The 26,554-nt window shown below is 34.9% G+C and overlaps 1 protein-coding gene across 1 annotated transcript; it reads left to right on the top strand.

Annotated features, from left to right (window-relative positions):
- Window positions 1-4,079: 4,079 nt before the first annotated feature.
- On the top strand, window positions 4,080-26,412 carry rundc3b (RUN domain containing 3b). The gene is made up of 11 exons (XM_081388240.1): window positions 4,080-4,257; window positions 7,916-8,031; window positions 9,304-9,437; window positions 11,413-11,498; window positions 12,900-12,989; window positions 13,270-13,350; window positions 13,457-13,628; window positions 15,018-15,175; window positions 20,502-20,648; window positions 21,682-21,809; window positions 23,676-26,412. Exons 1-11 carry the CDS (start codon window positions 4,163-4,165, stop codon window positions 23,819-23,821), a joined length of 1,353 nt encoding a protein of 450 aa, XP_081244366.1. The 5' UTR covers window positions 4,080-4,162; the 3' UTR covers window positions 23,822-26,412.
- Window positions 26,413-26,554: the final 142 nt, after the last annotated feature.

Genomic DNA, 26,554 nt, shown 5'->3' with positions numbered 1-26,554 from the left:
TAAATGAGGGGAGGAGTTTCGTGGCTGTTTGATTTTCAGTGGCATGATGTCATCAAGCCTCGCCCAAAATACACTCTCGCGTGCCCTTGTGGACTCGAGGCCAGCTCCCCTTAGGTCTGCACTTCCTGACGTCACCAAGCGTGAACTCGAAGGAGGTCCACAAGGTCGGAGTGTGCCATCTGGGATCCAGCCTTTCTTAAGCAATAAAAACAACAATAAAAAAGAAACACAAATGTGGTTTAACTAAAGACATTTTTGCTTTTTTTAGATGGTTGAATTGGATAATCAAAGGTCAGCAGCAAAGACATCGGTTAATAAATTGAGATTAAATACATAAAGTATATTTGTGTCATTTAACATATTTAATAAATGCAGGTTTGCGTAATATTCTGAGTTTGCATTGTACTGTTTTTATTCCCTTTAAAGAATACTGAATCTGTTTTTGTGATGAGTAAATGCATGCTCAGATTATTGTAGTCTACAATAACCATCATGTTCAGAGAGTGCACACAATGCTGTTGCACTTACTCCCAATTCCTCTCAACATGGGGACAGGAGAGCTGTCAGTCAATAAAGGGGAAAACCAAGTAAGTTGCATTACTTATTTGAAAAAGTTGCATTACTTATTTGAAAAGCAAATCAGATATTTTGTTGTAAATTTAAAAGTAATGTGTTACTTTACTAGTTACTTGAAAAAAGTAATCTGATTACATGATTTGCATTACTGTAATGCATTACCCCCAACTCTGCTTATTTCTATAATCTTGTTTGCTTATGTTGGGTTTTGCTTAGTGCACTGCAAAAATGAATTGTTTACTCCTAGTTTGTATCTCTGCACACACACACTTTGAATCTTTGGATATGTGCATGCAGACAAATGACTGGAAAAGCATAATGACTCACCGATAACATCCTTGATGTGTGTTAGGCGAGTTTCCTTTTTCCTCAACCACAGTGATTCTCAAATCCTGCTTTCGGGGGCCCCGAGGCACTGCACATTGAGATATCTTCAACTCATCATCTCATTATTAGAGGCTCCATGACCTGAATTGTGTGTAAGATTAGTGAGACTCTAAGAAATGTTCAGGGCTAAGGGACCCCGGGAACTGGATTGAGAAACACTAATCTACCATCATTTGAGCTGAAATTGCTCTTACACCAAACCTTACAACTGCTGATGATAACACAACATTAGTTAGTTTATTTTATCAAGTTCTTACTATATTTTGTTAAATAAAAATGATTAATTCCTGTAAAAGTGTTAAAAAAAAGTGTACATCTCTAATGTTAAATGTACATACACTCACCTAAAGGATTATTAGGAACACCATACTAATACTGTGTTTGACCCCCTTTCGCCTTTAGAACTGCCTTAATTCTACGTGGCATTGATTCAACAAGGTGCTGAAAGCATTCTTTAGAAATGTTGGCCCATATTGATAGGATAGCATCTTGCAGTTGATGGAGATTTGTGGGATGCACATCCAGGGCACGAAGCTTCCGTTCCACCACATCCCAAAGATGCTCTATTGGGTTGAGATCTGGTGACTCAGAAACAATGCTCAGGTAGGCCGTGGCATTTAAACGATGCCCAATTGGCACTAAGGGGCCTAAAGTGTGCCAAGAAAACATCCCCCACACCATTACACCACCACCACCAGCCTGCACAGTGGTAACAAGGCATGATGGATCCATGTTCTCATTCTGTTTACGCCAAATTCTGACTCTACCATCTGAATGTCTCAACAGAAATCGAGACTCATCAGACCAGGCAACATTTTTCCAGTCTTCAACTGTCCAATTTTGGTGAGCTCGTGCAAATTGTAGCCACTTTTTCCTATTTGTAGTGGAGATGAGTGGTACCCGGTGGGGTCTTCTGCTGTTGTAGCCCATCCGCCTCAAGGTTGTGTGTTGTGGCTTCACAAATGCTTTGCTGCATACCTCGGTTGTAACGAGTGGTTATTTCAGTCAAAGTTGCTCTTCTATCAGCTTGAATCAGTCGGCCCATTCTCCTCTGACCTCTAGCATCAACAAGGCATTTTCGCCCACAGGACTGCCGCATACTGGATGTTTTTCCCTTTTCACACCATTCTTTGTAAACCCTAGAAATGGTTGTGCGTGAAAATCCCAGTAACTGAGCAGATTGTGAAATACTCAGACCGGCCCGTCTGGCACCAACAACCATGCCACGCTCAAAATTGCTTAAATCACCTTTCTTTCCCATTCTGACATTCAGTTTGGAGTTCAGGAGATTGTCTTGACCAGGACCACACCCCTAAATGCATTGAAGCAACTGCCATGTGATTGGTTGATTAGATAATTGCATTAATGAGAATATATATATGTTACACTTAATTTTCATGGTTAAATAACATGACATAAAAAATTTAATTTCTATTTTGTATTTTTACACTAGTATGTTCTATTTATTAAAACCAAGTATATATTTCATCAAGTTAGTGTTTTTACGCAGTAAGTTCAATTATTCCAAAATAGAACTAAAGGCAGTAACAATTTAAATAATATTTATTATTCGTGAAGTAACCATAGGAAGTAACGTTCATCTTTTCTTTTCAGTAGTCAATTTATTTTCAACAGTAATCAAGCTTGTAGACACAGATGTAGCCTACTTTTAATTTCCCCAAGCTGAAAAAACCGACGAGCCCCAGTCATCATGCTTTCAGGCCATTTCTAGTTTGATTTTGACGTGACATAAAGCGGTTATATCTAAATGGCTGAGTTGTTTACTTACTTCTCAATTATCTTTCCTATTAACGCCATCATTTTCTTCATTCGATTCAGACCGATTCGCGAACGCGCAAGAAAACAACAGTCGTGATTTATCGCACAAACCAATCCTATCCAACCATAACCAATCACATCCAATCATTATCAATCATATCCAATCATAGCGCGATGGAGGCGTTGCCTCCGCTCACGTGACATGTCTGTTTTTAAATGGAGGAAAGCCACTTCACCTGCGGGAATCGCTGTTGGACAATGTTACTTTACACTTTTTAATGTCACATTTTGTAATATTTGCCTGGTCTTATTTTTGTAACATGGATTATTTTCTTATCCAGTTTTTTGAGGAGACACTCCCTCCCTTGCCTCCTCGGAGGAAACGCCTCCTAATATATATATATTATTTATATATGAATAATAGAAGAAAGAAAGAAAGAAAGAAAGAAAGAAAGAATAAATGAATAATCAAACAAACAAATAAATAAATAATTGAAGAAAAACTCTACGTTTTTCAATTTATTTTCAATTTATTTATTTGATCATAGCTTTGAAATATATATTTTTTTATTATTTCTTTTGTTTACTGTTCTCAAACTGAACTAGAATTTTGGGGCCACCTAGTGAGCTGTAGTAAATTACATATGAATCTGACACAATCCTTAATAATACTTTTACCATTAAATCACAATAATCCTTAGTTCGTATTTCTCATGACAGCGTTATAATTAGAAACGCTTTTTACTGGTTGTCAACGGTGCTTTATAAACTTCAATAAACGCTCCGTAATAAAAGCCAGAGTTATGATCAGTCAATGGTCGGCCAGTTGTTTCATGTAGCGCACAGAATAAACACCCTGCAGGGGGCGAAAGAGGGCTCAGAAAGCCAATCCTCAACTCAAGAGACTTCAACTTTCACGGCGTTTATGTCTTATTGGAAACACGTGTACACAATGGAGGTAAACATTTAAATATATTACGTACAAGGATTGGTTTCTACCATGGAAATGGAAATCTTCCTAATCAATATCTATAAAAATGGATTATTCGAATCTTTGTAGTAATCTGTGATTGGTTAATCCACACCAGCGCTGAGAAAAGGAACAGGGAACACGTGACATAGCCGTCCGTTTTAGACGCAATCTGGATGGTTAATTTTGCCTGGAAAAAAATTACTGAGAGCTTTTACATTTAATTAAAGATGAAAAAAACTCAAACGAAGAGTTAAAACAAGCGAATTAATTTTTAAACCCACTAAACCACGCCTATCTTTGACACCCATTTCATGCTAATTGCCATTCCACCCTCTTATTCAATTTCCATGGCTCCAGTGAGAGTCATTCAGCTGGAGACTGATCCAAAGCATCAGAAGAGAGAAAGACGTGAGGATATAAACTGCTGTGCATTAGAAAGAGACGATCATGGCATCGATAAATCTCGGGTTTAACGGGGCTCGTAAAAAAGCAGCAGCGCGGATCCGAGCCGTAGAGAGGAGGAATCTGATCACCGTGTGCAGGTAAAATCTGATCACACATTCATCATCTGACACACACACTGACTGCAGCATACCGGCGGCACACAACATGTGTGATGATGTCATTGTTTTTTGTTGTTGCAAGTTTGTTTTTGCAAATTGCTGATGCTGGATCAGGGCAGACTAGATGATGTACTGCGCACAGGAGCGCTGTTCTGGGACCTGTCATCAGATCAGCACGTCATTTAGATGGAGTCTATAGAAAAAGTACTAGGGTGAATGCTAATATACAGTGGTACTGACTTTACATTGTGCTACAAGAAAGCGTCTAAAAACGTTTTACAAGGGTAGGCTATATATATATATATATATTTTATTCTACAACGGAACCATGTCCAAAATACATGGTATTGCTATATATGTCAATATATATATATATATATATATATATATATATATATATATATATATATATATATATATATATATATATAAAATTAAAATTAAATAAACCAGACCACTATTTGGTTTTATATTACAAAATAATATAGCTTGTGATGATTGAGTCTTAAAGGGATAGTTCACCCACAAATAAAAATTCTTTCATTAATTACTCACCGTTTTGTCGTTCTAAACCCGTAAGACTTTCGTTCATCTTCGGAACACAAATTAACATCTTTTTGATGAAATTTGAGAGCTTTCTGTCCCTCCGTAGACAGCTACGCAACTGACACTTTGACGGTTCAAAAAGTTCATAAAAAAACATAAAACTAATACAGATGAAATGAGCAGTTTAGTCCAAATTTTCTGAAGTAAATCGATCGCTTTATATGATGAAAAGATTTAATTTAGGCTTTTATTCACATAAACATTCATCAACTCAAACATCAGTTGAGGTAAACGAAGCTCAAGCATGTTCGCTTGACGTGTGAGAACCAATAAGGTTCATTCTCGTGTTATGCAGCACGTTTCATCTTCTGCGAGAACCAGTGAGGTTTGTTTTTGTGCGTCAAGCAGGTTCGGTTGAGCTTGTTTATGTTCGCTGATTAATGTTTAAAAAAAGTACTGTGGTGAATGCTAATAGACCACAGTACTATTTATTTGTGTTCCAAAGATGAACTAAAGTCATATGGGTTTGGAACGACATGAGGGTGAGTAAATAATGACAGAATTTAAATTTTTAACCCTTTAACAAAGATTTTAACAATAAAGGGTTGATTTATGCACTACTAATAAAATATGTGAAAATAATAAAATATTTTAATATACTAGTTAAAAATTTTTTTTTACCTCAGCAAAAAGCATGCTTCTACCTAAATTTGAGCAAAACTCCAAAAACGTACATGCATTCAGTGCAATTTCCAGCTAAAAAACAATGAACAATTGTTAAAAAAAAAAACAATTTCTTTCATATTTGCTTTTTCTGCAAATGTGAAATAAAATCCGTATTCCGTTCTGAACATAGCTTTTCTCTCCTTTTTTCCTTCTTTTTTTTTATATGTTATATATTGTCTTTCCACCACCTTTTGAAATAAATAATGTCAGTGGTACTTGCTGTAGGACTTTCCTTAACATTTGTATATGGCTGAATATGAATAATCATGTTAATAAGTCTAATTAGGCAGTGGTGCACAGGGCAAATTTGAAGCAGGAACAGCATCAGTCTGAACACAAATGAATGTCATACCTATAAGGGGGCACAGCAGGAATCGGCCAATCGAAAGGCTCGGAGTGTGACGTAATTTGTCTACACAATCACAGTGAGACCGAAGCTCACGACTCAGACAAATAAAGCCATTTTACTGTTTGTGTTTGAGGAAGAAAGAGCAGAGGAACAGATAAGCAAAATCCTTTTCCTCTCTTGTTTATCCTGTGATATCTGATCCAGAGTTCATTCAGGACTGAAATAAATGGCCACTGGTCTATATGAGTGATAAAGCTGTCTGTGATGTTCAACGAATCATGAAATGAAGTGCACTTTGTCAGAAAGTCTTGAATGAAGTCTTAAATGCTCTTAAAATGATCATGAAACTTCAAAGTCCAGAGATTTTGTGGACCATCTCAACTGAAATGTCAGGCTGGTTTAATCTACGTTAGATGTCACAGGATGGCTTCTCGAGACATTACATTTTGGTGTTGGTGTTATGAATATCAGATTTAATATTCTCAGTGTGACCTTTCATCAGCTTATTGAGGTAATCTCTCTCTGTGCAGTTGTGTATCATTAAACATTTTAAGCAGTAATATGATATATTGGTGTCACATGACCTCATTACATTGCATATTTAATTTGAAATAACTTTTGGTAGTCTGATCAAATAAAACTCATTAAATCGAGGCTGATATCAGTTACGGTTCATTTATCACATTGGAAATGGAAAGTCAGCTTGAGCACAGTGCATTGTGGGATACAATTTTTTAAGTTGATTTTTTTTAATTATTCCATTTTTTTATTGTGTTTTGCTGCTGAATCTTTGCATGCTATTCTGAACGTAATACCTCTCTTTGCTCAAACATAAAAAAGGTTCATTTTAATTGGTAATTTCCTATAAATGTTGCCATTATCACATTGTCAGTGTTATTTTTGCAAATTTATTAATATTTTGAATGAACTTTTATCAAAAATACACACATAAGCTTTAAGGTATTTGCAAATCCTTGGCATATAATACTGCTGTGCATTTCATAATAGGTTCGGTTTTTGGGTTACGTAAAGATAATAGTTAATTGTCTCTGGTTCAAACATCTTTTTTCACATTTGCTCAGTGTGTTTTGGAAAGAAAATGTCAAAAGTGAAATTATCTCTGAAATGACATTTGCATGGAGGCTGCTGGGTATTTGGAAGTCATGAGGAGATGCATTAAAGCTACCGACAATGAAAAGGACAGTCATTTATGCCATAATTACATCTAATGAGATTGTAATGAACGGCTCTAATGGTGCACCACACAAAACAAGATATCTCCTTTTTACTCTTGAATGCTCTTTTAGGTTTTTAAAAAAGCTTTATTTTAGGGTTTTACTGGACCAAAAGCAGTGATGTTATTGTTAACTAAAACTATTAAAAAAATTATTTTGTTAACTGAAATAAAGCTTATGTAAAATAAAATATAGATATTAGATGAAAAAGTTAAACTAAGGAAAACAACTAGAAATGTCCCCTTGGCTAATAACTGAAATAAAACAAATGAATATAACGCTAAATAGAAATACTAAAAATGACAATTTTATTCAAATTTAAAGTGAAAATAAAAGTGAATTCAAAATAATAATAAATACTATAATAGAACATAGCCTAAATAATACTAAAATAACACTGCCAGATCATTCTGCTCATTCAAAGTGTACAAAGACATTCGACTGACAATTGATTTTGGTCGAGTGTGATATTACAGTGTTATAAAATAGCCAAATCTTTTATTAGACTGAATTTTTGTATCCATATTTTACATGCTGAATGAAATACATTTATAATCAATATTTCTCTCACTTCCTATTGGCATAATGGGATTGTTGCATTTAAATATGGCCAAATCTTAAAAGGCAGCATACTTATGTTAATTATTTATATAATTAAAGTTTGTTCGTGTTTTACTGTACAAGCTGTTTAGACATGTTTGTGTGAGTTTAAGCTGTATTGTGCAGATTTCTGTCATTCTCATGATTGTGTATTTGTGTGTGTGTGTGTTTGAGTATGCAGGTTCTCAGTGAAGACCCTCATTGATCGCTCATGTTTTGAGACGATAGACGACACATCTGCTGAGTTCATCAACTTTGTCTCCATTTTAGAACATATTTTGAGCCACAGACTGAAAGGTGAGGCAGAAAGCACACACACACACACACACACACACACACACACACACACACACACACACACACACACACACACACACACACACACACACACACACACACACACACACTCACACACAGTTTGTGTTTCACTATGAAATTATGAAGGGCATTTTATCTTGATCACATTTTTAGCTAACTAAACTGGACCTGATATTTAACCCTCAACTATATATATATATATATATATATTCTTCATTTGTTCTCTATGGCTTTGGCAATTGTAGTTATAGATAACTAGGGTATCATATAGTTTGTTTTAAGTGTTGTTGTTAAGTTTTGCTGTTGCTTATATATTGCATATAGCAAAATAGACCTTATTCAGAGCAGTGCCATGACAGAAAAAAAGAGAAAGCAAGGCTGAGGGATAGACTGAACGTGCTTTCAATGGCATCTGCTTTAAAAATATTTTTTAAAGTTCCTAGATTACTTATAATTTTCCACAGTGGAAAGATGTTTTTGCAGTGTTTCGTCAGCAGAACAATCCAAAAACACCTTAAATAGGTCTATCCCTCACATGTCTATGTGCATGTCTATCCCTCACAGCCTCGCTTTCATTCCCGCTAAAAATCAAAGATGACGCTGCTTTGAACAAGGTCTATTGTTGATGTGTACATTTTAAAAACAGAATAAAAAGTTGATTATCAAGTTTTTTCTTTTTTCTCTTTTAATGAAGTCAAAGCTGATGCATGTTTCCTCAGTTGTGAGATCAACATAATAATATCCCAACACACACATAATCTGAATAACTGTTGAAATGAGTTTTGCCAGAAGCTTCACACACGGTTACTGATGCTGTGAGGCATGCTGCTAAAAGTCCCACACCTACAGCTGATGTAATGAGGTATAAATACAGCATAGAGTCTCATTTTGGGTTAGAAGAGCTCAGACGACTCTCGCTACATAGCAAAACGGCTCTCATTTGCATATCGCTGATTTTCAGTCTTTCAGCTATACTTGATCTCTCTCTATATTTATGCTCTCAGAAACATCTTAAAAGGCTAAAAATCCCCGTGAAGCTCGTCTCTTGTTTGATTCACCCCTTTCAATTACTAGCTGAGATATTTACCCTCAATGCCACTGCACCAAAACATAGTGCAACTGGATGTAATCAACATAATAAACAGTGTTTGTTTTTCTTGAATAGTTTTGCATCTGAATTAATGCATAATTGTTCTTGTATAATGAAACTGCTTTTTCACTGACTGTATTGTGTGTGTTTTCTCTGTGTAGGTCAGGTCAGCTGGTTTGGCTACGAGAGCCCGCGCAGTTTCTGGGATTACATACGTGTGGCGTGCATTAAAGTCCCACACAGCTGCATCCACAGCATCGAGAACATGGAGAACGTCCGCAGCTCTAGAGCAAAGGTCAGGACTCACATGTCTGTATTCAAAAGTTTGTAATATTTTTTTTTTTTCTTATCCTCACCAAGGCTGCATTTATTTGATGGAAAACACAGTAAAAACAGTAAAATTGTGAAATATTATAAAAAAATTTGTATATACTATACAGGGATGTGATTTTTTTTTTCCTATTTTATGCAGATTTCCGTATTTTCCCATCTTAAAAGTATTCGTGAATTGCGTAAACTGAGGGAAAACATTTGTTTTGGGGGGTGGGGTTTTATGATGATTGAAATCGTCAAATGACCATAAACATTTGCTAATAACTAAAGTGCAAAATGTTATGTTTTCTAATATATTTATTTAATGCACGGATTGATTCTGACAGCGCGGCGCGAGCTCGAGGCGCCATCTGCGGGACACCCTTAGGGCCGTTCACACAGAGCGTGTTTTTCCATTCCACTGCGCTACTTTTCCATTTTTTTCAATGTAAATACGCACTAGACGGACGTCTTTAACCGTTGCGCCCGCGCCTCGCGTGTTAAAATACGTTAAACTTTTACAAAACGTGTTTCTAGACCTTGAGCTCCAGGGTTCACTTTCTGTCCAGAACAGGAACATGCTGGACAAGGTGACTAAAATGGGCTGGAAAATTACTGGATCTGATGTTAAAAGCACCTCCAATCTCACAGATCAGTATACCCTCAATTTGGCTCTGAGGATACTGGATGATCCACTTTGCTCAGAGTTTTCCCCCCTCCCCTCTGGACATAGATTTCGAATGCCCCTAACAAAAAACAAACGTGCCATTACATCATTTGTGCCGAGGAGCATTCAGTTACTGAACAGATCAGACACAGGCACATGGACATTTTTTAAATGTGTACTATTGATTATTTATTTAATTATTTATTGATTCATCTTAGTTATTGGACTGATGATTGCATGTCACCACCATTGCTGTGTTGTTGTTGTTTGTTTTGTTGTACTGTATCCTCTATGTTATCTGTGTTAATGTTCAATGTGGCTCCCTTGAGTGCAAAACAAATTCCCCTAGGGGCAATAAAGGTTCCATCCATCCATCCATCCATCCATCCATCCATCCATCCATCCATCCATCCATCCATAAAAACAATGATATGCTCTTGTTGTGTTGTGGCGACATCATGTCAAAATAAAAGCTCAATGGTTTGAAAGCAAAGAAATTAAGGCACCCATCAATGTTAGTATTGTAATAATATTGTTGTTCTGTAAAATGAAATTAAAATAAAATAATAATGATAATAATAATTATTGTTGTTCTTAATAATAATAATAATAATAATAATAACAATAATAATATAACCATTATGTTAATTATTTTAATAACATTGTGTTATAATGTATTATATAATAATAATTATTATTATTACTATTAAATACTCAAATTTTAAATTTTACAGTGCAATATTATTTATTAAGATTTTGAATTAGCTTTTATTTTTATATTTTCAATTTTTGTTTGAGTAATTTCGTTATGTGCTTTTGTAATTTTTATTCGTTTTTTAAATATTTTAATCTGTTAAGCTTTAATTTATATTTATTACAGTTTATTTAAGTTTGTTGCCAATGCAACTGCAACATTTAAAATTTTAATTTTAGTATTTAAATACAAGTTTAAGTTTTTCATCTGATATTTATATTTTATTGTATTTAATTTTATTTAATAAAAGTGATTTTTAATAGTAACACTCACATATGATCACAAAGTGTACCCAAACAAAAAACAGAGGAAATAAGACACCCCAGAGCAGACCTGTCCTGTTTACATCTGGTATTATCATCTGTCTTGTGTGATCCGATCACGAGCGATCAACTATGGCAGATAGTCGGCTCAAATGTGTTTCCATACCATCAGGGATAAATGGGTGTCTGCATCTTCACTCGGTTGAATTACTTCCGTTTTAAAGGCTTTTGTGGTTGACAGGTAAGAGCAACTCTCTCGTTCTCTCTCTCTCAGGGTCGTGCCTGGATTAGAGTGGCGTTAATGGAGAAGCGTTTGTCTGAATACATCTCTGCAGCTCTGAGAGACTTTAAAAATACAAGGTACTGTAACTTTACGCAGCACTCACAGACACACGCACTGAGACTCTCATTTGATTGCAGGCTGATTGTGATAAAATCTTTCTACAAAGTCAAGTGTTGTCAAGCTCTCCACAACACTCACTGTTTAAACATGGCGACATCACCAAAATAAAAGCAGCACCATATGGCAAAAAAACGTAAGACAGAATTTTGAGTCAACAAAATTGCATTGTGCCATCAATAATTCTTCCTTGTATACCAGTTTAATATGCAGAGACATCTAAAAGTTAGCCATATTGCTTACAGGTGAAACTCGAAAAATTAGAACATCGTGCAAAAGTTCATTTATTTCAGTAATTCAGTAAAACTTAAAAGGTGAAACTAATATATTATATAAACTAATTACATGCAAAGTGAGATATTTCAAGCCTTTATTTGTTGTAGTTTTGATGATTAGGGCTTACAGCTTATGAAAACCCCAAATTCAAAATCTCCGAAATTTTTTAAATCTTCGTAAGCTGTAAGCTTTTGCGAGTTTGTGGGCGGGAACAATGGAAAAACTGTTTGCCTGAACAGTCGGAGATCTGAGAAAACGGTCAATATTTTTTTGTTTGTGGTGCTGAAATGATATATGGTTCTCATGATCTAAGAAAACCTAAAAAATATCACATTTACAATTTGTCATTTTAGTCATAGAAATTAATAAAATAATGGGAATATATGAAAATTCAACTGTTTATATAAATGTTTTTTTGCTTGTGATATTGCTCTTTGTGAATACATACAATTTACATTTTTTATGTATTGTTTTTTTTATAGAAAAAATACACAACCGTTTGGGTCTGTACATTTTTTTTTATGTTTTAGAAAGAAGTCACTCATGCTCACAAAGGCTTCATTTATTTGATCACAGTAAAAACAGCAATCTTGTGAAATATTATTACAATTTAAAGTAACAGTTTTCTATATAAATATATTTTAAAATGTAATTTATTGCTGTGATTGCAAAGCTGAATTTTCAGCATCATTACTCCAGTCTTCAGTGTCACATGATCTTTCAGAAATCATTCTAATATGCTGATTTGCTGCTCAAGAAACATCTATTATTATTATCAATGTTGAAAACGGTTGTGTTGCTTAATTTTTTTTTTTTTTTGTATTCTTTGGTGAATAGAAAGTTCAATGAACAGCATTTATTTGAAATGACAAACTAATTGAATAACAATTTAATTTCTTTGTCACCTTCAATTTAAAAGATTAATTTCCCAAACTTTTAAACGGTAATGTTTCTCTCTAAAATTATTCAAATAAAAAAAAAGCAAACAACTGCAAAATCATGGACATATAAAAGCGCTGCTAAATGTTCTTCTCTGGTCTTCATCAGTTTTTGTGTGCTGAAGATGTCTTGTGTTTGTTTGTCAGGAGGTTTTATGAGGAGGGGGCTATAGTTCTGGGGGAGGAGGCGGGGCTTCTGGCAGATACACTGATTGGACTGAATGCCATTGACTTCAGGTACGTTCATGTTCATTCACTTCCTTTCAGTGGGTGGTAGTGACATTCAGCTGTGCCACAGCAGGACAGGATGTTGATCATTTATTAAATGGGTGGCTCTCCATAAACACCTGCTGACATGAGCCGCACACACTCCTATACACACACACAAATATAGATGCAGAGAACAACCTCTGTATTGTTTTGTAGGATCATCACATCCCGTAATACTCTCCCACAGTTCTCATCTAATAAAGTGCATTTGTTGGCTTATGCTGGAATTCTCATCTTCAATTGACAGTTTCTGTCTGAAAGGGGAGGTGCTGGATGAGACCTGTCCCGTCGTCATTGACTACACGCCGTACCTTAAATTCACACAAACGTAAGAGTGCTACACAAAAACGCACTTAGAAACATGCTGGCATTGTCCACATGCTTTAGACCTGCTACTGAATATCATATCTATATACATTGTGTGTGTGCTGTAGTTCTGACAGCATCAGCAGCGACGAGGAGGAGATGAGAACGCTGGGCAGCAGCGGCAGTGAAGCAGGCACTCCTGAATCCCACATGGCCGCCAGTCTGATGGCCGATCAGAGCACCTGGTACAGCAAGAGCAAAAGACTAGAGCAGAAATACAGAGTCGTGCTGGAACAGAAGGTGAGGACGGTTACTATTCATACTGCTTCAGCTGTATTCAGTATGTATAGTTTACTATATGTACATGATCTACTACATTTGCCAAAATTCATAGTTCACAACCAGAGCACGCTGTGAGCTTCCCTTTCCATTTGTCTTGGTTTTCACTAAAGCATGCTGTATTTAAAAATGTCTGCGTTTATTTGATCAAAACTTCAGAAATATTATTATAAATATTTTTACAATTTAAAATAACTGATTGCTATTAAAAAATTGGAAAAATCCAAGTCCAGGCACTCAGTAGGTTACAAAAAATAAAAAATAAAAAAAGTAAAAAACTGTTTGCTATTGTAATATATTTTAAAATGTAATTTATTCTGTGATGCAAAGCTGAATTTTCAGCATTATTACTCCAGTCTTCAGTGTCACATGATGCTTCAGAAATCATTCTGTGATGATGATTTGCTGCTCAATAAACATTCATTATTATTATAAATGTGCTGCTTAATATTTTTAAGGTATTTTTTCAGGATTTTTTTGATGAATAGAAAGTTCAAAGGAGCTTAATAATATGTATTTAAAATAAAATAATTTTAACAACAATGTAAAAGTCTTAACTGTTATTTTTGATCAATTTAATGAATCCTTGCTTGCCGAATAAAAGTATTAATATCTTTAAAAAAAAATCTTACAGACCTCAAACTTTTGAATGGTAGTGTATACACTGATTCAGATTCTGTACTGTCTTTACAGTGTTTATTATTAATACTTATTAATGCTAACTGCTGTTGAACAAAAAAAAATCATCATTTTAAGTTGTTTTAGATTATTGAATATCAACAAAATCTATTATTATTTTTTATCTTCATCACTCAGCCCATGCTTATGCATGTGTTGTTAAAACCTCATTATTTAATCATTTAAATCAGTTTTTTTAAAACCTTTTTATGTTACAAATGTCTTGTTCTTCTTAAAATTGGCATAAAAAGTTAATTGGCATGAAAGTTACATTTCATTCCCCCAAGTATTCTTTTTTGACACATTTTCTGATTGGACAGCAAAAAAAAGCAAACGATTTGTTGCAGGCTGTTTACATACTTTTTTTACATTTTTATTTTAAATAATGTCATAGAATATATACTGTGCCATATTCAGAAGCAGTAACCTAGTTTTCCATATCCTTTGTGCTGAACTTTGAATGTTAAACTGAGTGCTGTTTCTAGATCAGTGATTCTCAGAGCTCCTGATTTTAAGTATCTAGTCTGACACCCTCAAATCAGGTCATGAGGTCTGTATGGTCTGTACTGATGAGCGGATGAGTTCAGTCAGGTGTGTTAGATAAGAGAGACATCCTGGGGGGATGACCATGAAACACTGACACGGATTGCATTAACTATTCTAACTTTTTAGGGTTATCTGGAGGAGCTGGTGCGTCTGAGGGAAGCTCAACTGTCAGAGACTGTCTCTCAGAATAAATCTCTACTGCAGCGGATCACAGACACGGAAATCAGCCACAAACTGGAGAAAAAGCAGCTGGAGATCATCATACTGGAGCTGCAGGATCAGCTGTAAGTTTGAACTGGAGTTATTTTAGTATTTTATATGTAGTATTTCACTATTTTATACTGAATACATGTGTATATTAATATGTTTCCTCTGAGGTGGCAAGGGAGGCAGTGTCTCCTCAAAAAATTGGATGAGAAATTAATCCATACAACAATGCAAATATTACAAAATGTGCCATAAAAAATGTGTTACTCATTTTTCTAAAGAACCCTGTCCAACAGCGATGTTACAGCTGGTCTTCGTGTCTCTCTTGCCTCCCCTGAGCCCATTGAGTTTTAACAGACCCCCTAAAGCGTGCGGTGGGTTTAGTGGGGGGTAATTGCGAATGAATGGGGGAAAGTCACATGAGAGGACGCAATGCCTTCATCGTGCTATGATTGGATAAGATTGGTTCGTGTGATAAATCCCACCTATGTCACATCAAAATCAAACTTGAAATGGCCTGAAAGCATGATGACTGCGGGGTTTTTTAGTAAGTAATCAGCTTGGGGGAAAATCAGCTTTGTGTCTGTGATCAGTGTTTACCGAGCTTGAAAACTGATGATCCGAAAATAAGTTGACTATTAAAAAGAACAGCTTAACATCAGTTCACAAATAAAATGTTTTGTTTAAATTATTACAGCCTTGAGATATTATTTTGGAATAAATGTAAAAATGCTTGAAAACACTAACTTGATGAGATTTATGCTTGGTTTTGATAAAAAAAGAACAATTAATGACATTGTTAATGTAGAAATACAGAATAGTATTTAGTTTCTTTCTTCTTTCTTTTTGATGTTATGTATGTATTTAACCAGGAAAATGTGACAATATTAAGTGTATCTGGGATATGAATTTACATTTGATTTATTAAAAAATGGAGGACTTTGCCTCCTCATTTCAGAACACCACTGCACACCACACACACACACACACACACACACACACACACACACACACACACACACACACTCACATACATATATATAAAATGTTAATTATTTTAACAAAAAAAGGGGGATCATACAAAATGCATGTTATTTTTTTTTTATTTAGCACTGTCCTGAATAAGATATTTTACATGAAAGATGTTTGCATATAATCCACAAGACAAAATAAAAGTTGAATTTATAAAAATGACCCCGTTCAAAAGTTTATTTACCCTTGATTCCTAATACTGTGTGTCGTCTTAGATGATCCATGGGGGGTGAAAACTTTTGAACAGGATTAAGATCATAGTTTTTCATTTAGTACTGACATTCAGAAGCTACATACATACATGTTTCCCAAAAGGCAAAATAAATACAATTGACCCTGATCTTCAAATTCAAAAAGTTTTATTCTGGAGCATCACGGAATGTAAATTCAGCTTTTATTTTGGGCAGTTTTGCTGCTCAGGAAAACAAGGGACTCGTGAGCAACCACTACAAAACAACAAAAAACAGTCGTGGATCATCTAGGTAACGACACATTATTAAGAATCAAGGGTATGTAAAATATCAGGTCATTTTTATAAATTCAACTTTTATTTTGTCTTGTGGACTACATGTAAACACATAGTAAAATATCTTATTCATGACAGTACTAAATAAAAAAATAACATGCATTTTGTATGATCCCTCTTAAGTTAAAATAATTAACATTTTGTAGATTCTCCATGGTGTAAGTAAACTTTTGAGCATGACTGTATATGCTTTTATTTTTATACTTCCAGTTTTAATTTCAAATATTTTGTGTTAGGCAATCTCGTCACATTTTGAATTGAATGATTAAACTTGTGGTTGGTTAGTCAATATGACACTGGATTTTACAATGAAATGCTGCATGCAAAAGTAGTGCAACTGTAAATTTTTAGTAAATTTGCCTTTGTATGCGTGATTCGTGTTCACGGAAATATGCTGTTGCAGGAGGGGAAAGTTGGTCTCCCTTTTTGCATTTATCATGCAGTTATTATGCTGTTCATTTAATTTAGTTGCACAAGATGCTGTAGCAGAAGAACACTTAATCTTTAGCATTTTCCATGGCTGCAGAGTGTCAGTACGGATGATCTCTGAATGTTTCCGATTCGTTTCTCCTCTCATTCTTTCAGACAGCTGGAGTTCACGGTTCAACTGAGCTCTGGAGAGAAGATAGACCAGAGCAGGGTTGCTATGGAGACAGACGCAAATAAGTTAATAGATTATTGCAGCATGTAAGCGGGGAGAGGATTTGATCGATGAGAGAGGGAATGAATGAAAGAATAGAGGAAAGGAGAAAGAATGCATTTGTTTGCATGTGCTTTTTTATTCTTGGCACTCATTCTTACAAATCAAACTTCTATGAATGCGCTTATACTATGTTGTGATTTTAAGTCAAAGCCAAACATTATCATCAAGCACAACAGGGGAAGTGTCACGCTTTTGCTAAGCGTGGCGTATTAAAGAGCATGATGAAGAAGATTAAAGTAAACAGACTTTATTAACAGAAGAAACATTTCATCAAACTCAACGTAGGCATTATTGAGAACCGACAACCAAGAAGAGAACACAGGCAAATAAATACCGAGAGCAAACAAAAATGATAGGTGTGACAAATGAGGGACTGATGAGTAACCATAGTGACAAACTAGAAGTGATGAGTAACCTAGGAGACAAATGTGGCGGGAAACTGGGACAAAGGAAACATAAAAGCAAGGATACATAAAATTGTTCAAAAGTGACAATAAAGAAATTTAGAATGTTTAAAATGTTCTATTTCAAGTAAATGCAGTTTTCTTTAACTTTCTATTCAGTAAAGAATCCTGAAACAAATGTATTGAAGTTTCCACAAAAATGTTAATCAGCACAACTGTTTACAACATAATAATGATAATAATAATAATAATAATAATAACAATAATAAATATAATGATGATAATTATATAATTATGTTTCTTGAGAACCAAATCAGCATATTAGAATGATTTCTAAAGGATCATGTGACACTGAAGACTGGAGTAATAATGCTGAAAATATATCTTTGCATCACAGGAATAAATTACATATTAAAATATATTAAATTAGAAAACAGTGATTTTTAAATTGTAACATTCCCCAGTTTTGCTGTTTTTTTTATCAAATATTTTTTTTGAAAATACAGTAAAAAATTCTTTCTGACCCCACACTTTTGAAGGGTAGTGTATGTAGTGTGCAGTATACTAGTTAGAATTCCAGCAAGATGTAGTTTGATCTGGAGAGAGGTCGCTGATGGTAAAGGATGGTCTGAGGTGTTTAATTGAATCATTAAGGTCATTCGCTGCATTGGAACAGAGTCTTCAGTCTGTGTATGGCAATAGCTGCTTAGATCTGGTCATAAAAGAGAACTTTTTAAGCAGTTTATATATTGTTTATGTAAGTCCGTCTCTGTCCATGTGAAGCTGTTTGTGTTTCACTGTATCAGCTGCAGAGGTCCATCTGGCTGAATCAATACAGAGAGCCGCGAGTGTTTGCTGACCGCCATGAGTGATTTTTCAGCTGAGTAGTCACTTTGGAAATCCAATTGCTGATGATAAACACACTTTTTATGGATGAGAATATTTTACATTAAATGCCATGTTCCAGATTTTGAGTTTTGATCAGTGACTTGTGAATGAAGATGGGTTATACACACACACACCACCCACTTTATTAGGCACACCTTGCTGCTTGTACCAGTTTAGACCCAATTTTGCCTTCAGAACTGCCTTAATTCTTCATGGCATTGATTCAACGAGGTGCTGGAAACATTCCTCAGAGATTTTGGGCCATATTGACATGATAGCATTAGCATCACGCAGTTGCTGCAGATTTGTCGGCTGCACATCCATGATTTGAATCTCCAGTTCCACCACATCTCAAAGCTGCTCTATTGGATTGAGATCTGGTGACTGTGGAGGCCATTTGAGTTTAGAGAACTCATTGTCATGTTCAAGAAACCAGTTTTAGATGATTTAAGCTTTGTGACATGGCGTGTTATCCTGCTGGAAGTAGTCATCAGATGACGGGTCCACTGTGGTCATAAAGGGATGGACACGGTCAGCAACAATATTCAGGTAGTCTGTGGTGTTTAAACGGTGCTCATTTGATACTAAGAGGTCCAACGTGTGGAAAGAAAGTATCCCAGACACCATTACACCACAGCAGCCTGAACCGTTGATAAAAGCAGGACATGTTATGTGTTCAGAGATGCTCTTCTGCTTCAAGGTTCGACATGTTGCGTGTTCAGAGATGCTCTTCTGCTTCAAGGTTCGACATGTTGCGTGTTCAGAGATGCTCTTCTGCTTCAAGGTTCGACATGTTGTGTGTTCAGAGATGCTCTTCTGCTTCAAGGTTCGACATGTTGTGTGTTCAGAGATGCTCTTCTGCTTCAAGGTTCGACATGTTGTGTGTTCAGAGATGCTCTTCTGCTTCAAGGTTCGACATGTTGTGTGTTCAGAGATGCTCTTCTGCTTCAAGGTTCGACATGTTGTGTGTTCAGAGATGCTCTTCTGCTTCAAGGTTCGACATGTTGTGTGTTCAGAGATGCTCTTCTGCTTCAAGGTTCGACATGTTGCGTGTTCAGAGATGCTCTTCTGCTTCAAGGTTCGACATGTTGTGTGTTCAGAGATGCTCTTCTGCTTCAAGGTTCAACATGTGTGTTCAGAGATGCTCTTCTGCTTCAAGGTTCGACATGTTGTGTGTTCAGAGATGCTCTTCTGCTTCAAGGTTCGACATGTTGCGTGTTCAGAGATGCTCTTCTGCTTCAAGGTTCGATGTTGTGTGTTCAGAGATGCTCTTCTGCTTCAAGGTTCGACATGTTGTGTGTTCAGAGATGCTCTTCTGCTTCAAGGTTCGACATGTTGTGTGTTCAGAGATGCTATTCTGCAGACCTCGGTTCTAACGAGAGATTATTTGAGGTACTGTTGCCTTTCTATCAGCTCGAACAAGTCTGGTCATCCTCCTCTGACATCTGGCATCAACAAGGCATTTCACCCACAGAACTGTCGCTCAATGGATATTTTTTCTGACCATTCTCTGTAAACCCTAGAGATGGTTGTGCGTGAGAATCCCTGATCAGCAGTTTCTGAAATACTCAGACCAGCCCGTCTGGCACCAACAACCATGCCACGTTCAAAGTCACTTAAATCACCTTTCATCCCCATTCTAATGCTCAGTTTGAACTTCAGCAGATCGTCTTGATCACGTCTACATGCCTAAATGCATTGAGTTGCTGTGATTGGCTGATTAGATATTTGCTTTAACAAGCAGTTGAACAGGTGTACCTAATAAAGTGGCCTGAGAGTGTATTTATTCATCTACTGCATTTTCGTCTTTTTAGCACTGTCTCTTTAAATGTTGATGTTTGTTCCCCCAGGACGGTGCTGAAGAACCACGACATGCGCTCCAGACAGGAGCTTACCTCGCACCTGACAAACCAATGGCCCTCACCTGGCACCTTGGATACCAATGCTGTTGCATTGGACACGCTCCTGTACAGGAAATGCACAGGACCATGGGAGGAGTATGTGCTTCCTGTTTTTGTACTTAGTAAATGTATCATCTCAGATTATGCACATCCTTATGAGAAACATGCAGCTTCATACCACAACTCATCTAATATTGAATTCCAGTCAAGTTCCTCATGGTCAGCGAATGATTCAGGAAGCAATGGCTCTCAGGCTCTAGTTTTAGCTCATGTCCGCAGCTCTCAAGTCCCATTACAGTATTGGCATACTTCCTATAGTTATTACTCTCATGTATTGATAACCTACAGAGGGTTATTAAATGGGTTGATCTAATTGTAACCCAAGCTGGTAACAATGGTATTTCCCAAATATTTTATTTCATTATTTTCATGACAATTAAGCACATTTTCTCCCAAAGTTTTCATTACTGTCATGTGTTTAGACCTTTTTTAAAACTCCCATTATTTTCAGTGAGGATTCTTGTTAAATGTTCATTACTGAAATGTATTATTTTTAATGCATTATTTTATTTTATGTTTATCTTTTTATAAGGCATAAATACTACTTGTATAATTTATACACATTTAATACAATTTATATACACAACTGTTTATATTTTATATATTTTATAGTCCATCAAAAAAAAAACTTCAGGAAGACCATGGCACTCTTTCGAATTAAAAAGCCTTTATTATCAGATGGCTACATAAAAAAAAATCTAAAAACTCTATCTAAAAAATCTATTTTTTATATAACATTCTAAAAACATAATTTATATATAAAAAATTTAATATATTAGCTATTTAATTTCTATATTAAATAATTGTTTACATACTCTAATATGTAAAAAAAAGTATTTTTAATATAACATTCTAAAAAATGTTTTGCAGTCACATTGTAAATAATCTTAAAAATTTGTATATACAATTTTTAACTTTTTAATTATTTTTCATTTAAATTTTTCATACTCAACTTAGCATAATGTTTATATTATATCATGTTGTAAGAAATCTTGATGTTTTTAAAATAGATTTTTTTTTAAGCAAAATGTAATTTTTCATATTTTATAACCCGTGAGTGTGTCTACAGGAAAAGCTTCCAGAGTTTGGAGCAGCTTTCTGCAGACATGAGTCTCTCTCAGACGTCCCTCGATCCAGCACAACTGAACCCTCACAGTCTGGACGGCAAGGCAGGACTCACACACTGGCACAGAGAAGGTTTGTGATGTGTGTTATGAGTCAGCTATGGTGACATCATTCTCTGATAACGAGCTCTATTATAGATGATGTCATTTCTCAGTGGAAGGGCCCTTACACTACCTGAGGGAAGATAACAGCACCCCTTCCTCAATATTTGTCAGAATCTCATGAAAAAAAGGGTAAAAAAGTAAACTATATTCTGCTCAAAGAAAGTAAAACACATTTGAGGACAATTAAGATTTTTTTGCATTGTGATATTAATTTTTGATTAAAACATTTAACATAGACCCCAAAATGACATTTCCACTTTAAATTGTTATAAATCTTGAACACTAGAAGTGAAAAAAAATGAAAGTTTATGAAAATGTATAATATTTTTTTTATTAACAAATATATATATTTTACAAAACATGTTTTACTAAAACTGCAAGAAAATCAAAGTTCTGTTCCAAATCTTGGGTTGATATCTCAAAAAAAGATTTTGTTTGGGCGCAGTACCAAACGTTTCCACTAGATAACATCCAGGCTCCATTGGTGGCCATATAAAGACATTCCATTTCCATATAATGGTTTGAGTTATCTGAACCATATATTTCCATAACTTTCATACAATTTATGAAGTAGACAACCGATTGAGTAGTAGACAGTATTTGATTTAAATTTAACCTCTAACAAACGCATAAAAGACGTGGAAAAAAACACACGGATGCATGTTATAGCTCGCCGCCATATCACAAATGGAAAGTCTATCATTTCTTTCTTTATATTTAAAACACTTTCAGACTTTTTTTTCTCTCAAAAAACAAACTGAGTTTGATTTTTTTTATGTTCATCGCCATTTCAAAATAAAGGCCTGCCCTGAACACACCTTATGAGTCTGAAAATATACTTGTTTCAGCTTAATAAATTACTGTACCTGTGTCATTTGTGTTGTATAAATTTATAAATAAATACCTTTTTTTAATTAGAATAATTCGATTTTTTTTGCATTCCAGCAATGATAATTGATGGGACAAAATATAAAAATAAATAAATAATAATAATAATAATAGGAAAAAGTTAATGGTCCTAAAATATGCTAAATATGTTTACATTGTTTTTTGCTTACAAATTCACATCAGTATTCATCAGTGAATTGTGGGGTAGAGTTTCCAGTGTTATTTTAGTATTATACTATTATAGTATTTTTTTTATATTTAAATTGGCTTTTATTATATTTAAATGTATTATTTTACTTTAATTCAAGTTTTATTTATTTTCTTATGTGTTTTTCTAATTTTCATATTTGTTTTATATTTCTATTTATTTTGTCATTTTATTACTTCCACTTCAGCTCACTTATAACTTTTTTTCAGCTAGTTGCCAAGGCAGCATTTCTGATTTTCCAGTTTCTCCTTCTAGTTTTCTAGTTTTTCTTAGTTTTTCATTCAGTTGTTTTTATTTCATTTTATTTTATTGTATTTTATTTTATTTATTTATTTATTTTAAATTGTTATTATTTTTTTTCTAGTTTTTATTTTATTTTATTTTATTTTTTTATTTCAGCTGTATTTCACATACCCAGAATTATTTTTAATAGCTTTCAGTTAGTTAACAAAAACAACTTGCGTGTCTTTGTTGGTACAGTATACTGCACATTTTACAGTAGCAACTGTAGTAGGTCATTACACATTCCATGCCTACAGAACATTCACAAACTCTGCACTGCACACAGAAAGCGTACTGCAGAAATAGTATAAAATCTTTCCGTACAAATGTTCCTCTCTGTTGCTCATATGTTGCATCTACTCCTCTGCCTTTTGCCTTTTTAATAACATGAGCCTTGTAAAATGATATTAGTAATGTCTCCACACTCTACTACAGTGTGTATATGTGTTTTCACAGGGAAAGAGGATACTCCATCTCTAAGGGGTTTGTGTGGTTCGTTAACCTCAGTGGCAAGTTACAAATCTCTGGCCAGTCTGAAGTCCAGCGAGTATCTGGCCAGTCCAACAACAGACATGACCAGCCCAGGACTGACCCCGTCCTGAACACAGAGACAAGTATGGACATATACACGCACACAGGCTTACGCACACACAAACACACCGTCCTGCTTGAGATGGTGTGGGCTTCACATTAAGTAGAAGAATTGAAAATCTACCCATCTGTACCATCTTCAGAGCTTCTAAGAGGCGTTGGAGAAGATGACACCCCAATGCCGTCCTGACTGGTTTTAGTTTCATTTGAAGTGCAGTTTCATTTTCAAATGTGAACATTTGGTCGTTGAAGTCCATAGCTAGTGTAAGCATTAGTGAATATTGAGCATAATGAATCACGATGAACGACAATCTTGACTCAGGACATCAGTGAATTTCAGCTTTTTGTGGAATATCACCCTACCCAGTTCAAATGACTGCTGTTTTTACAAAGGCCATAGACAAAGCTTTTCCTGCTGTTTTATTTTTGTGCTCTTAACACAGGGTCATTGACCACTGCTAAACTCTGACTGGCCTTCAGTGGCCCTGTCCTGGAAAATGAAGCCTAACACATCATAGCTCATCATAAATATACTAGCACAGATATTTAGGAAACTGCAGTTGTCCGTGCCAACGGCCAATTTATGATGGTTTCATTATTTTATTTTATTTTATTATTTCATTTAATTTATTGCATTGCCAACTAAAACAATCAGCTTAAACTTAAAACAGCCTTAAAAAATGTTAACGTAAATGTATACAGTTGCTGTGATATTCAATAAGAAAAACATTTAGAATGTGACAATTTTATCCGTTTGAAATTGTTGGGATTGTGAGAAGTGTGTGTTCTGTATTAGAATAGAGAAAATTGGATGATGGAGCTCTAAAAATATAAAATTGTCCGAGAATGACAGAGAAGTGTGAACAACAAATATTGCTTTGTTCACTTCCCATCTTGTCTTTTTAGGGTGCAAGAGGGATGTGATTTCAGACATTTCTCTGGTGTGCTTTTTTTTCCTCCTGTCTCTGGATTTTAACAAAAGTGTTTGAGATTCACTCTGTCCTCTTACATGGAGAGGTCCTCCATATTCATGAGTTCTGATTTACATATTCATACAGCACTCAAACATCAGTTTCGCACTTTTTCCCACCATCACTCATAGATAGTGGCTAATGTGCGCTGGCCATGCATTTTTATAATAAATAAGAATAATGTGGATGATAAATAATATGATGTACATTAGACTGGAACAAATTGTATTCAGAACCTACAGCGAAGATCTTGTAACTTAATTTGTAATCGTCAGAAGTAGGGTTGGAAATTTAATGGGAAATTTGTAAGTAAATGCAGTAATTTTCCTACCTCCAGAGCAATTCAAGCTTAAAGTACCACTTTGTTTTTGCAAATCTCGACTGTTTAATGGAGCTGTGGACTATAGGCCAGTTATGTTCAATAAGATGTTGCTTTACCCATCTAAATTCTACCCACAAAAATCTAATGTCTTTTAATTCTTTTTGCAGGCTTTTCTGAATACGTGGTTTGGTTACTAAATTAGCATGTTTTAATGAACGTACAGTATTTCATTCGATTTTAATAAATTTTAGTCATTGACAGCCCCAGTCTGAACCCTTTTATAAATGGTTTAATTTTAGAATTGTTGTGTTTGAAGTTCAAATTAAATGGACCACTCCTAATAATGCTGCTGATAATTACAAAAATAATGAACATTTAATTCAACTAGTGTGATTTGATCATAAAAAACAGAGGCATGCCATGCCATGAGTTGTGTATGAAAATAATTGAATATATTAAGAAATGTATATGATTACTCATCAGCGGACTACTAACAGAAATTCCAGGGAAACACATATGCAGGATTCCCTTTGTTGCCTCTCATTTGAAATAGTCTTGTTGGCTTGTATGTTGCCTTGCTGAACATCCATGTTCATCGTGTTCAAGAATGTCTCGTCTGCCTGCCTTTTACATGTGAAACGCATGTTTTACACTTTCCAGAGCTAGTCTTTTCAGAAGCCCAGTACATTTTACACGACAAAGATGTACTACTTTAATAGTTTTCGCGGATCCCTATGAACGGAGATTGTTTGACAACGTTCTCGTCTCTACGCGAAAAACTTTTCTGTGTTTAGTTCAGAAAATACAGTTTCATTGTCACGTAAATGTTCCCTTTGAAACCCATTTTAAAAAGGTTGCGGTTTCAGACCCAAAATAAATAAAGTTTTCCATTTTTAGTTGAAAACGGTGTGCTGTAAATGGCCCCTAAATGTGCATATCATGTTATATTTTTATTATTTTTACAGCACTGATTGATCTAAAATGTGCAGTTAAAGTTATTTTACATACATTTCAGTACTTCAGTGTTACTTTGTCTTAAATTTGAGAAAAGTTAACACTTGTTTGAAACACTGCAGAATTGTCTCCTTTACAGACATTTTTGAATGTATTTGTTCCTTTTTTTAAATCTGTTTGTGTGATTAAGCTTTCTTTTTCTTTAATTTTGTTGCACTGTGACAAATGAATGGGGTGAGAATGAGGGCACACAGATGAATATCATATATTCATTATAATTTAACCTCAATGTGTTCAGTCAAATTTCACTTTATGTCCTCATCTATGATTATGTTTTTTCAATAAATTTGAATGTAAATACAAGCTTGGCTGAATGTCTCATTGGCTATTAACATTATCACATCGCATGTTTAATTCTGTGTTTGATGTCCTATTACCAATACAAATTAATTGCAATATTGTGTAAAAACAGAATGTAAATAAGAGATTGCTGAAAT

The sequence above is a fragment of the Scardinius erythrophthalmus genome (assembly GCF_964197995.2).
Source record: "Scardinius erythrophthalmus genome assembly, chromosome: 16".
Taxonomy (NCBI): Eukaryota; Metazoa; Chordata; class Actinopteri; order Cypriniformes; family Leuciscidae; genus Scardinius; species Scardinius erythrophthalmus.
Note: the sequence above shows the minus strand (reverse complement) of the source record. Positions and strands in the feature narration are given on the sequence as shown.

Coding starts and splice junctions, on each gene's coding strand:
- rundc3b (XM_081388240.1), top strand. CDS start 4,163: ATGGCATCGATAAATCTCGGGTTTAACGGGGCTCGTAAAAAAGCAGCA. Junction 13,629..15,017: donor GAGTCGTGCTGGAACAGAAG/GTGAGGACGGTT, acceptor CTAACTTTTTAG/GGTTATCTGGAGGAGCTGGT. Junction 15,176..20,501: donor CTGGAGCTGCAGGATCAGCT/GTAAGTTTGAAC, acceptor TTGTTCCCCCAG/GACGGTGCTGAAGAACCACG.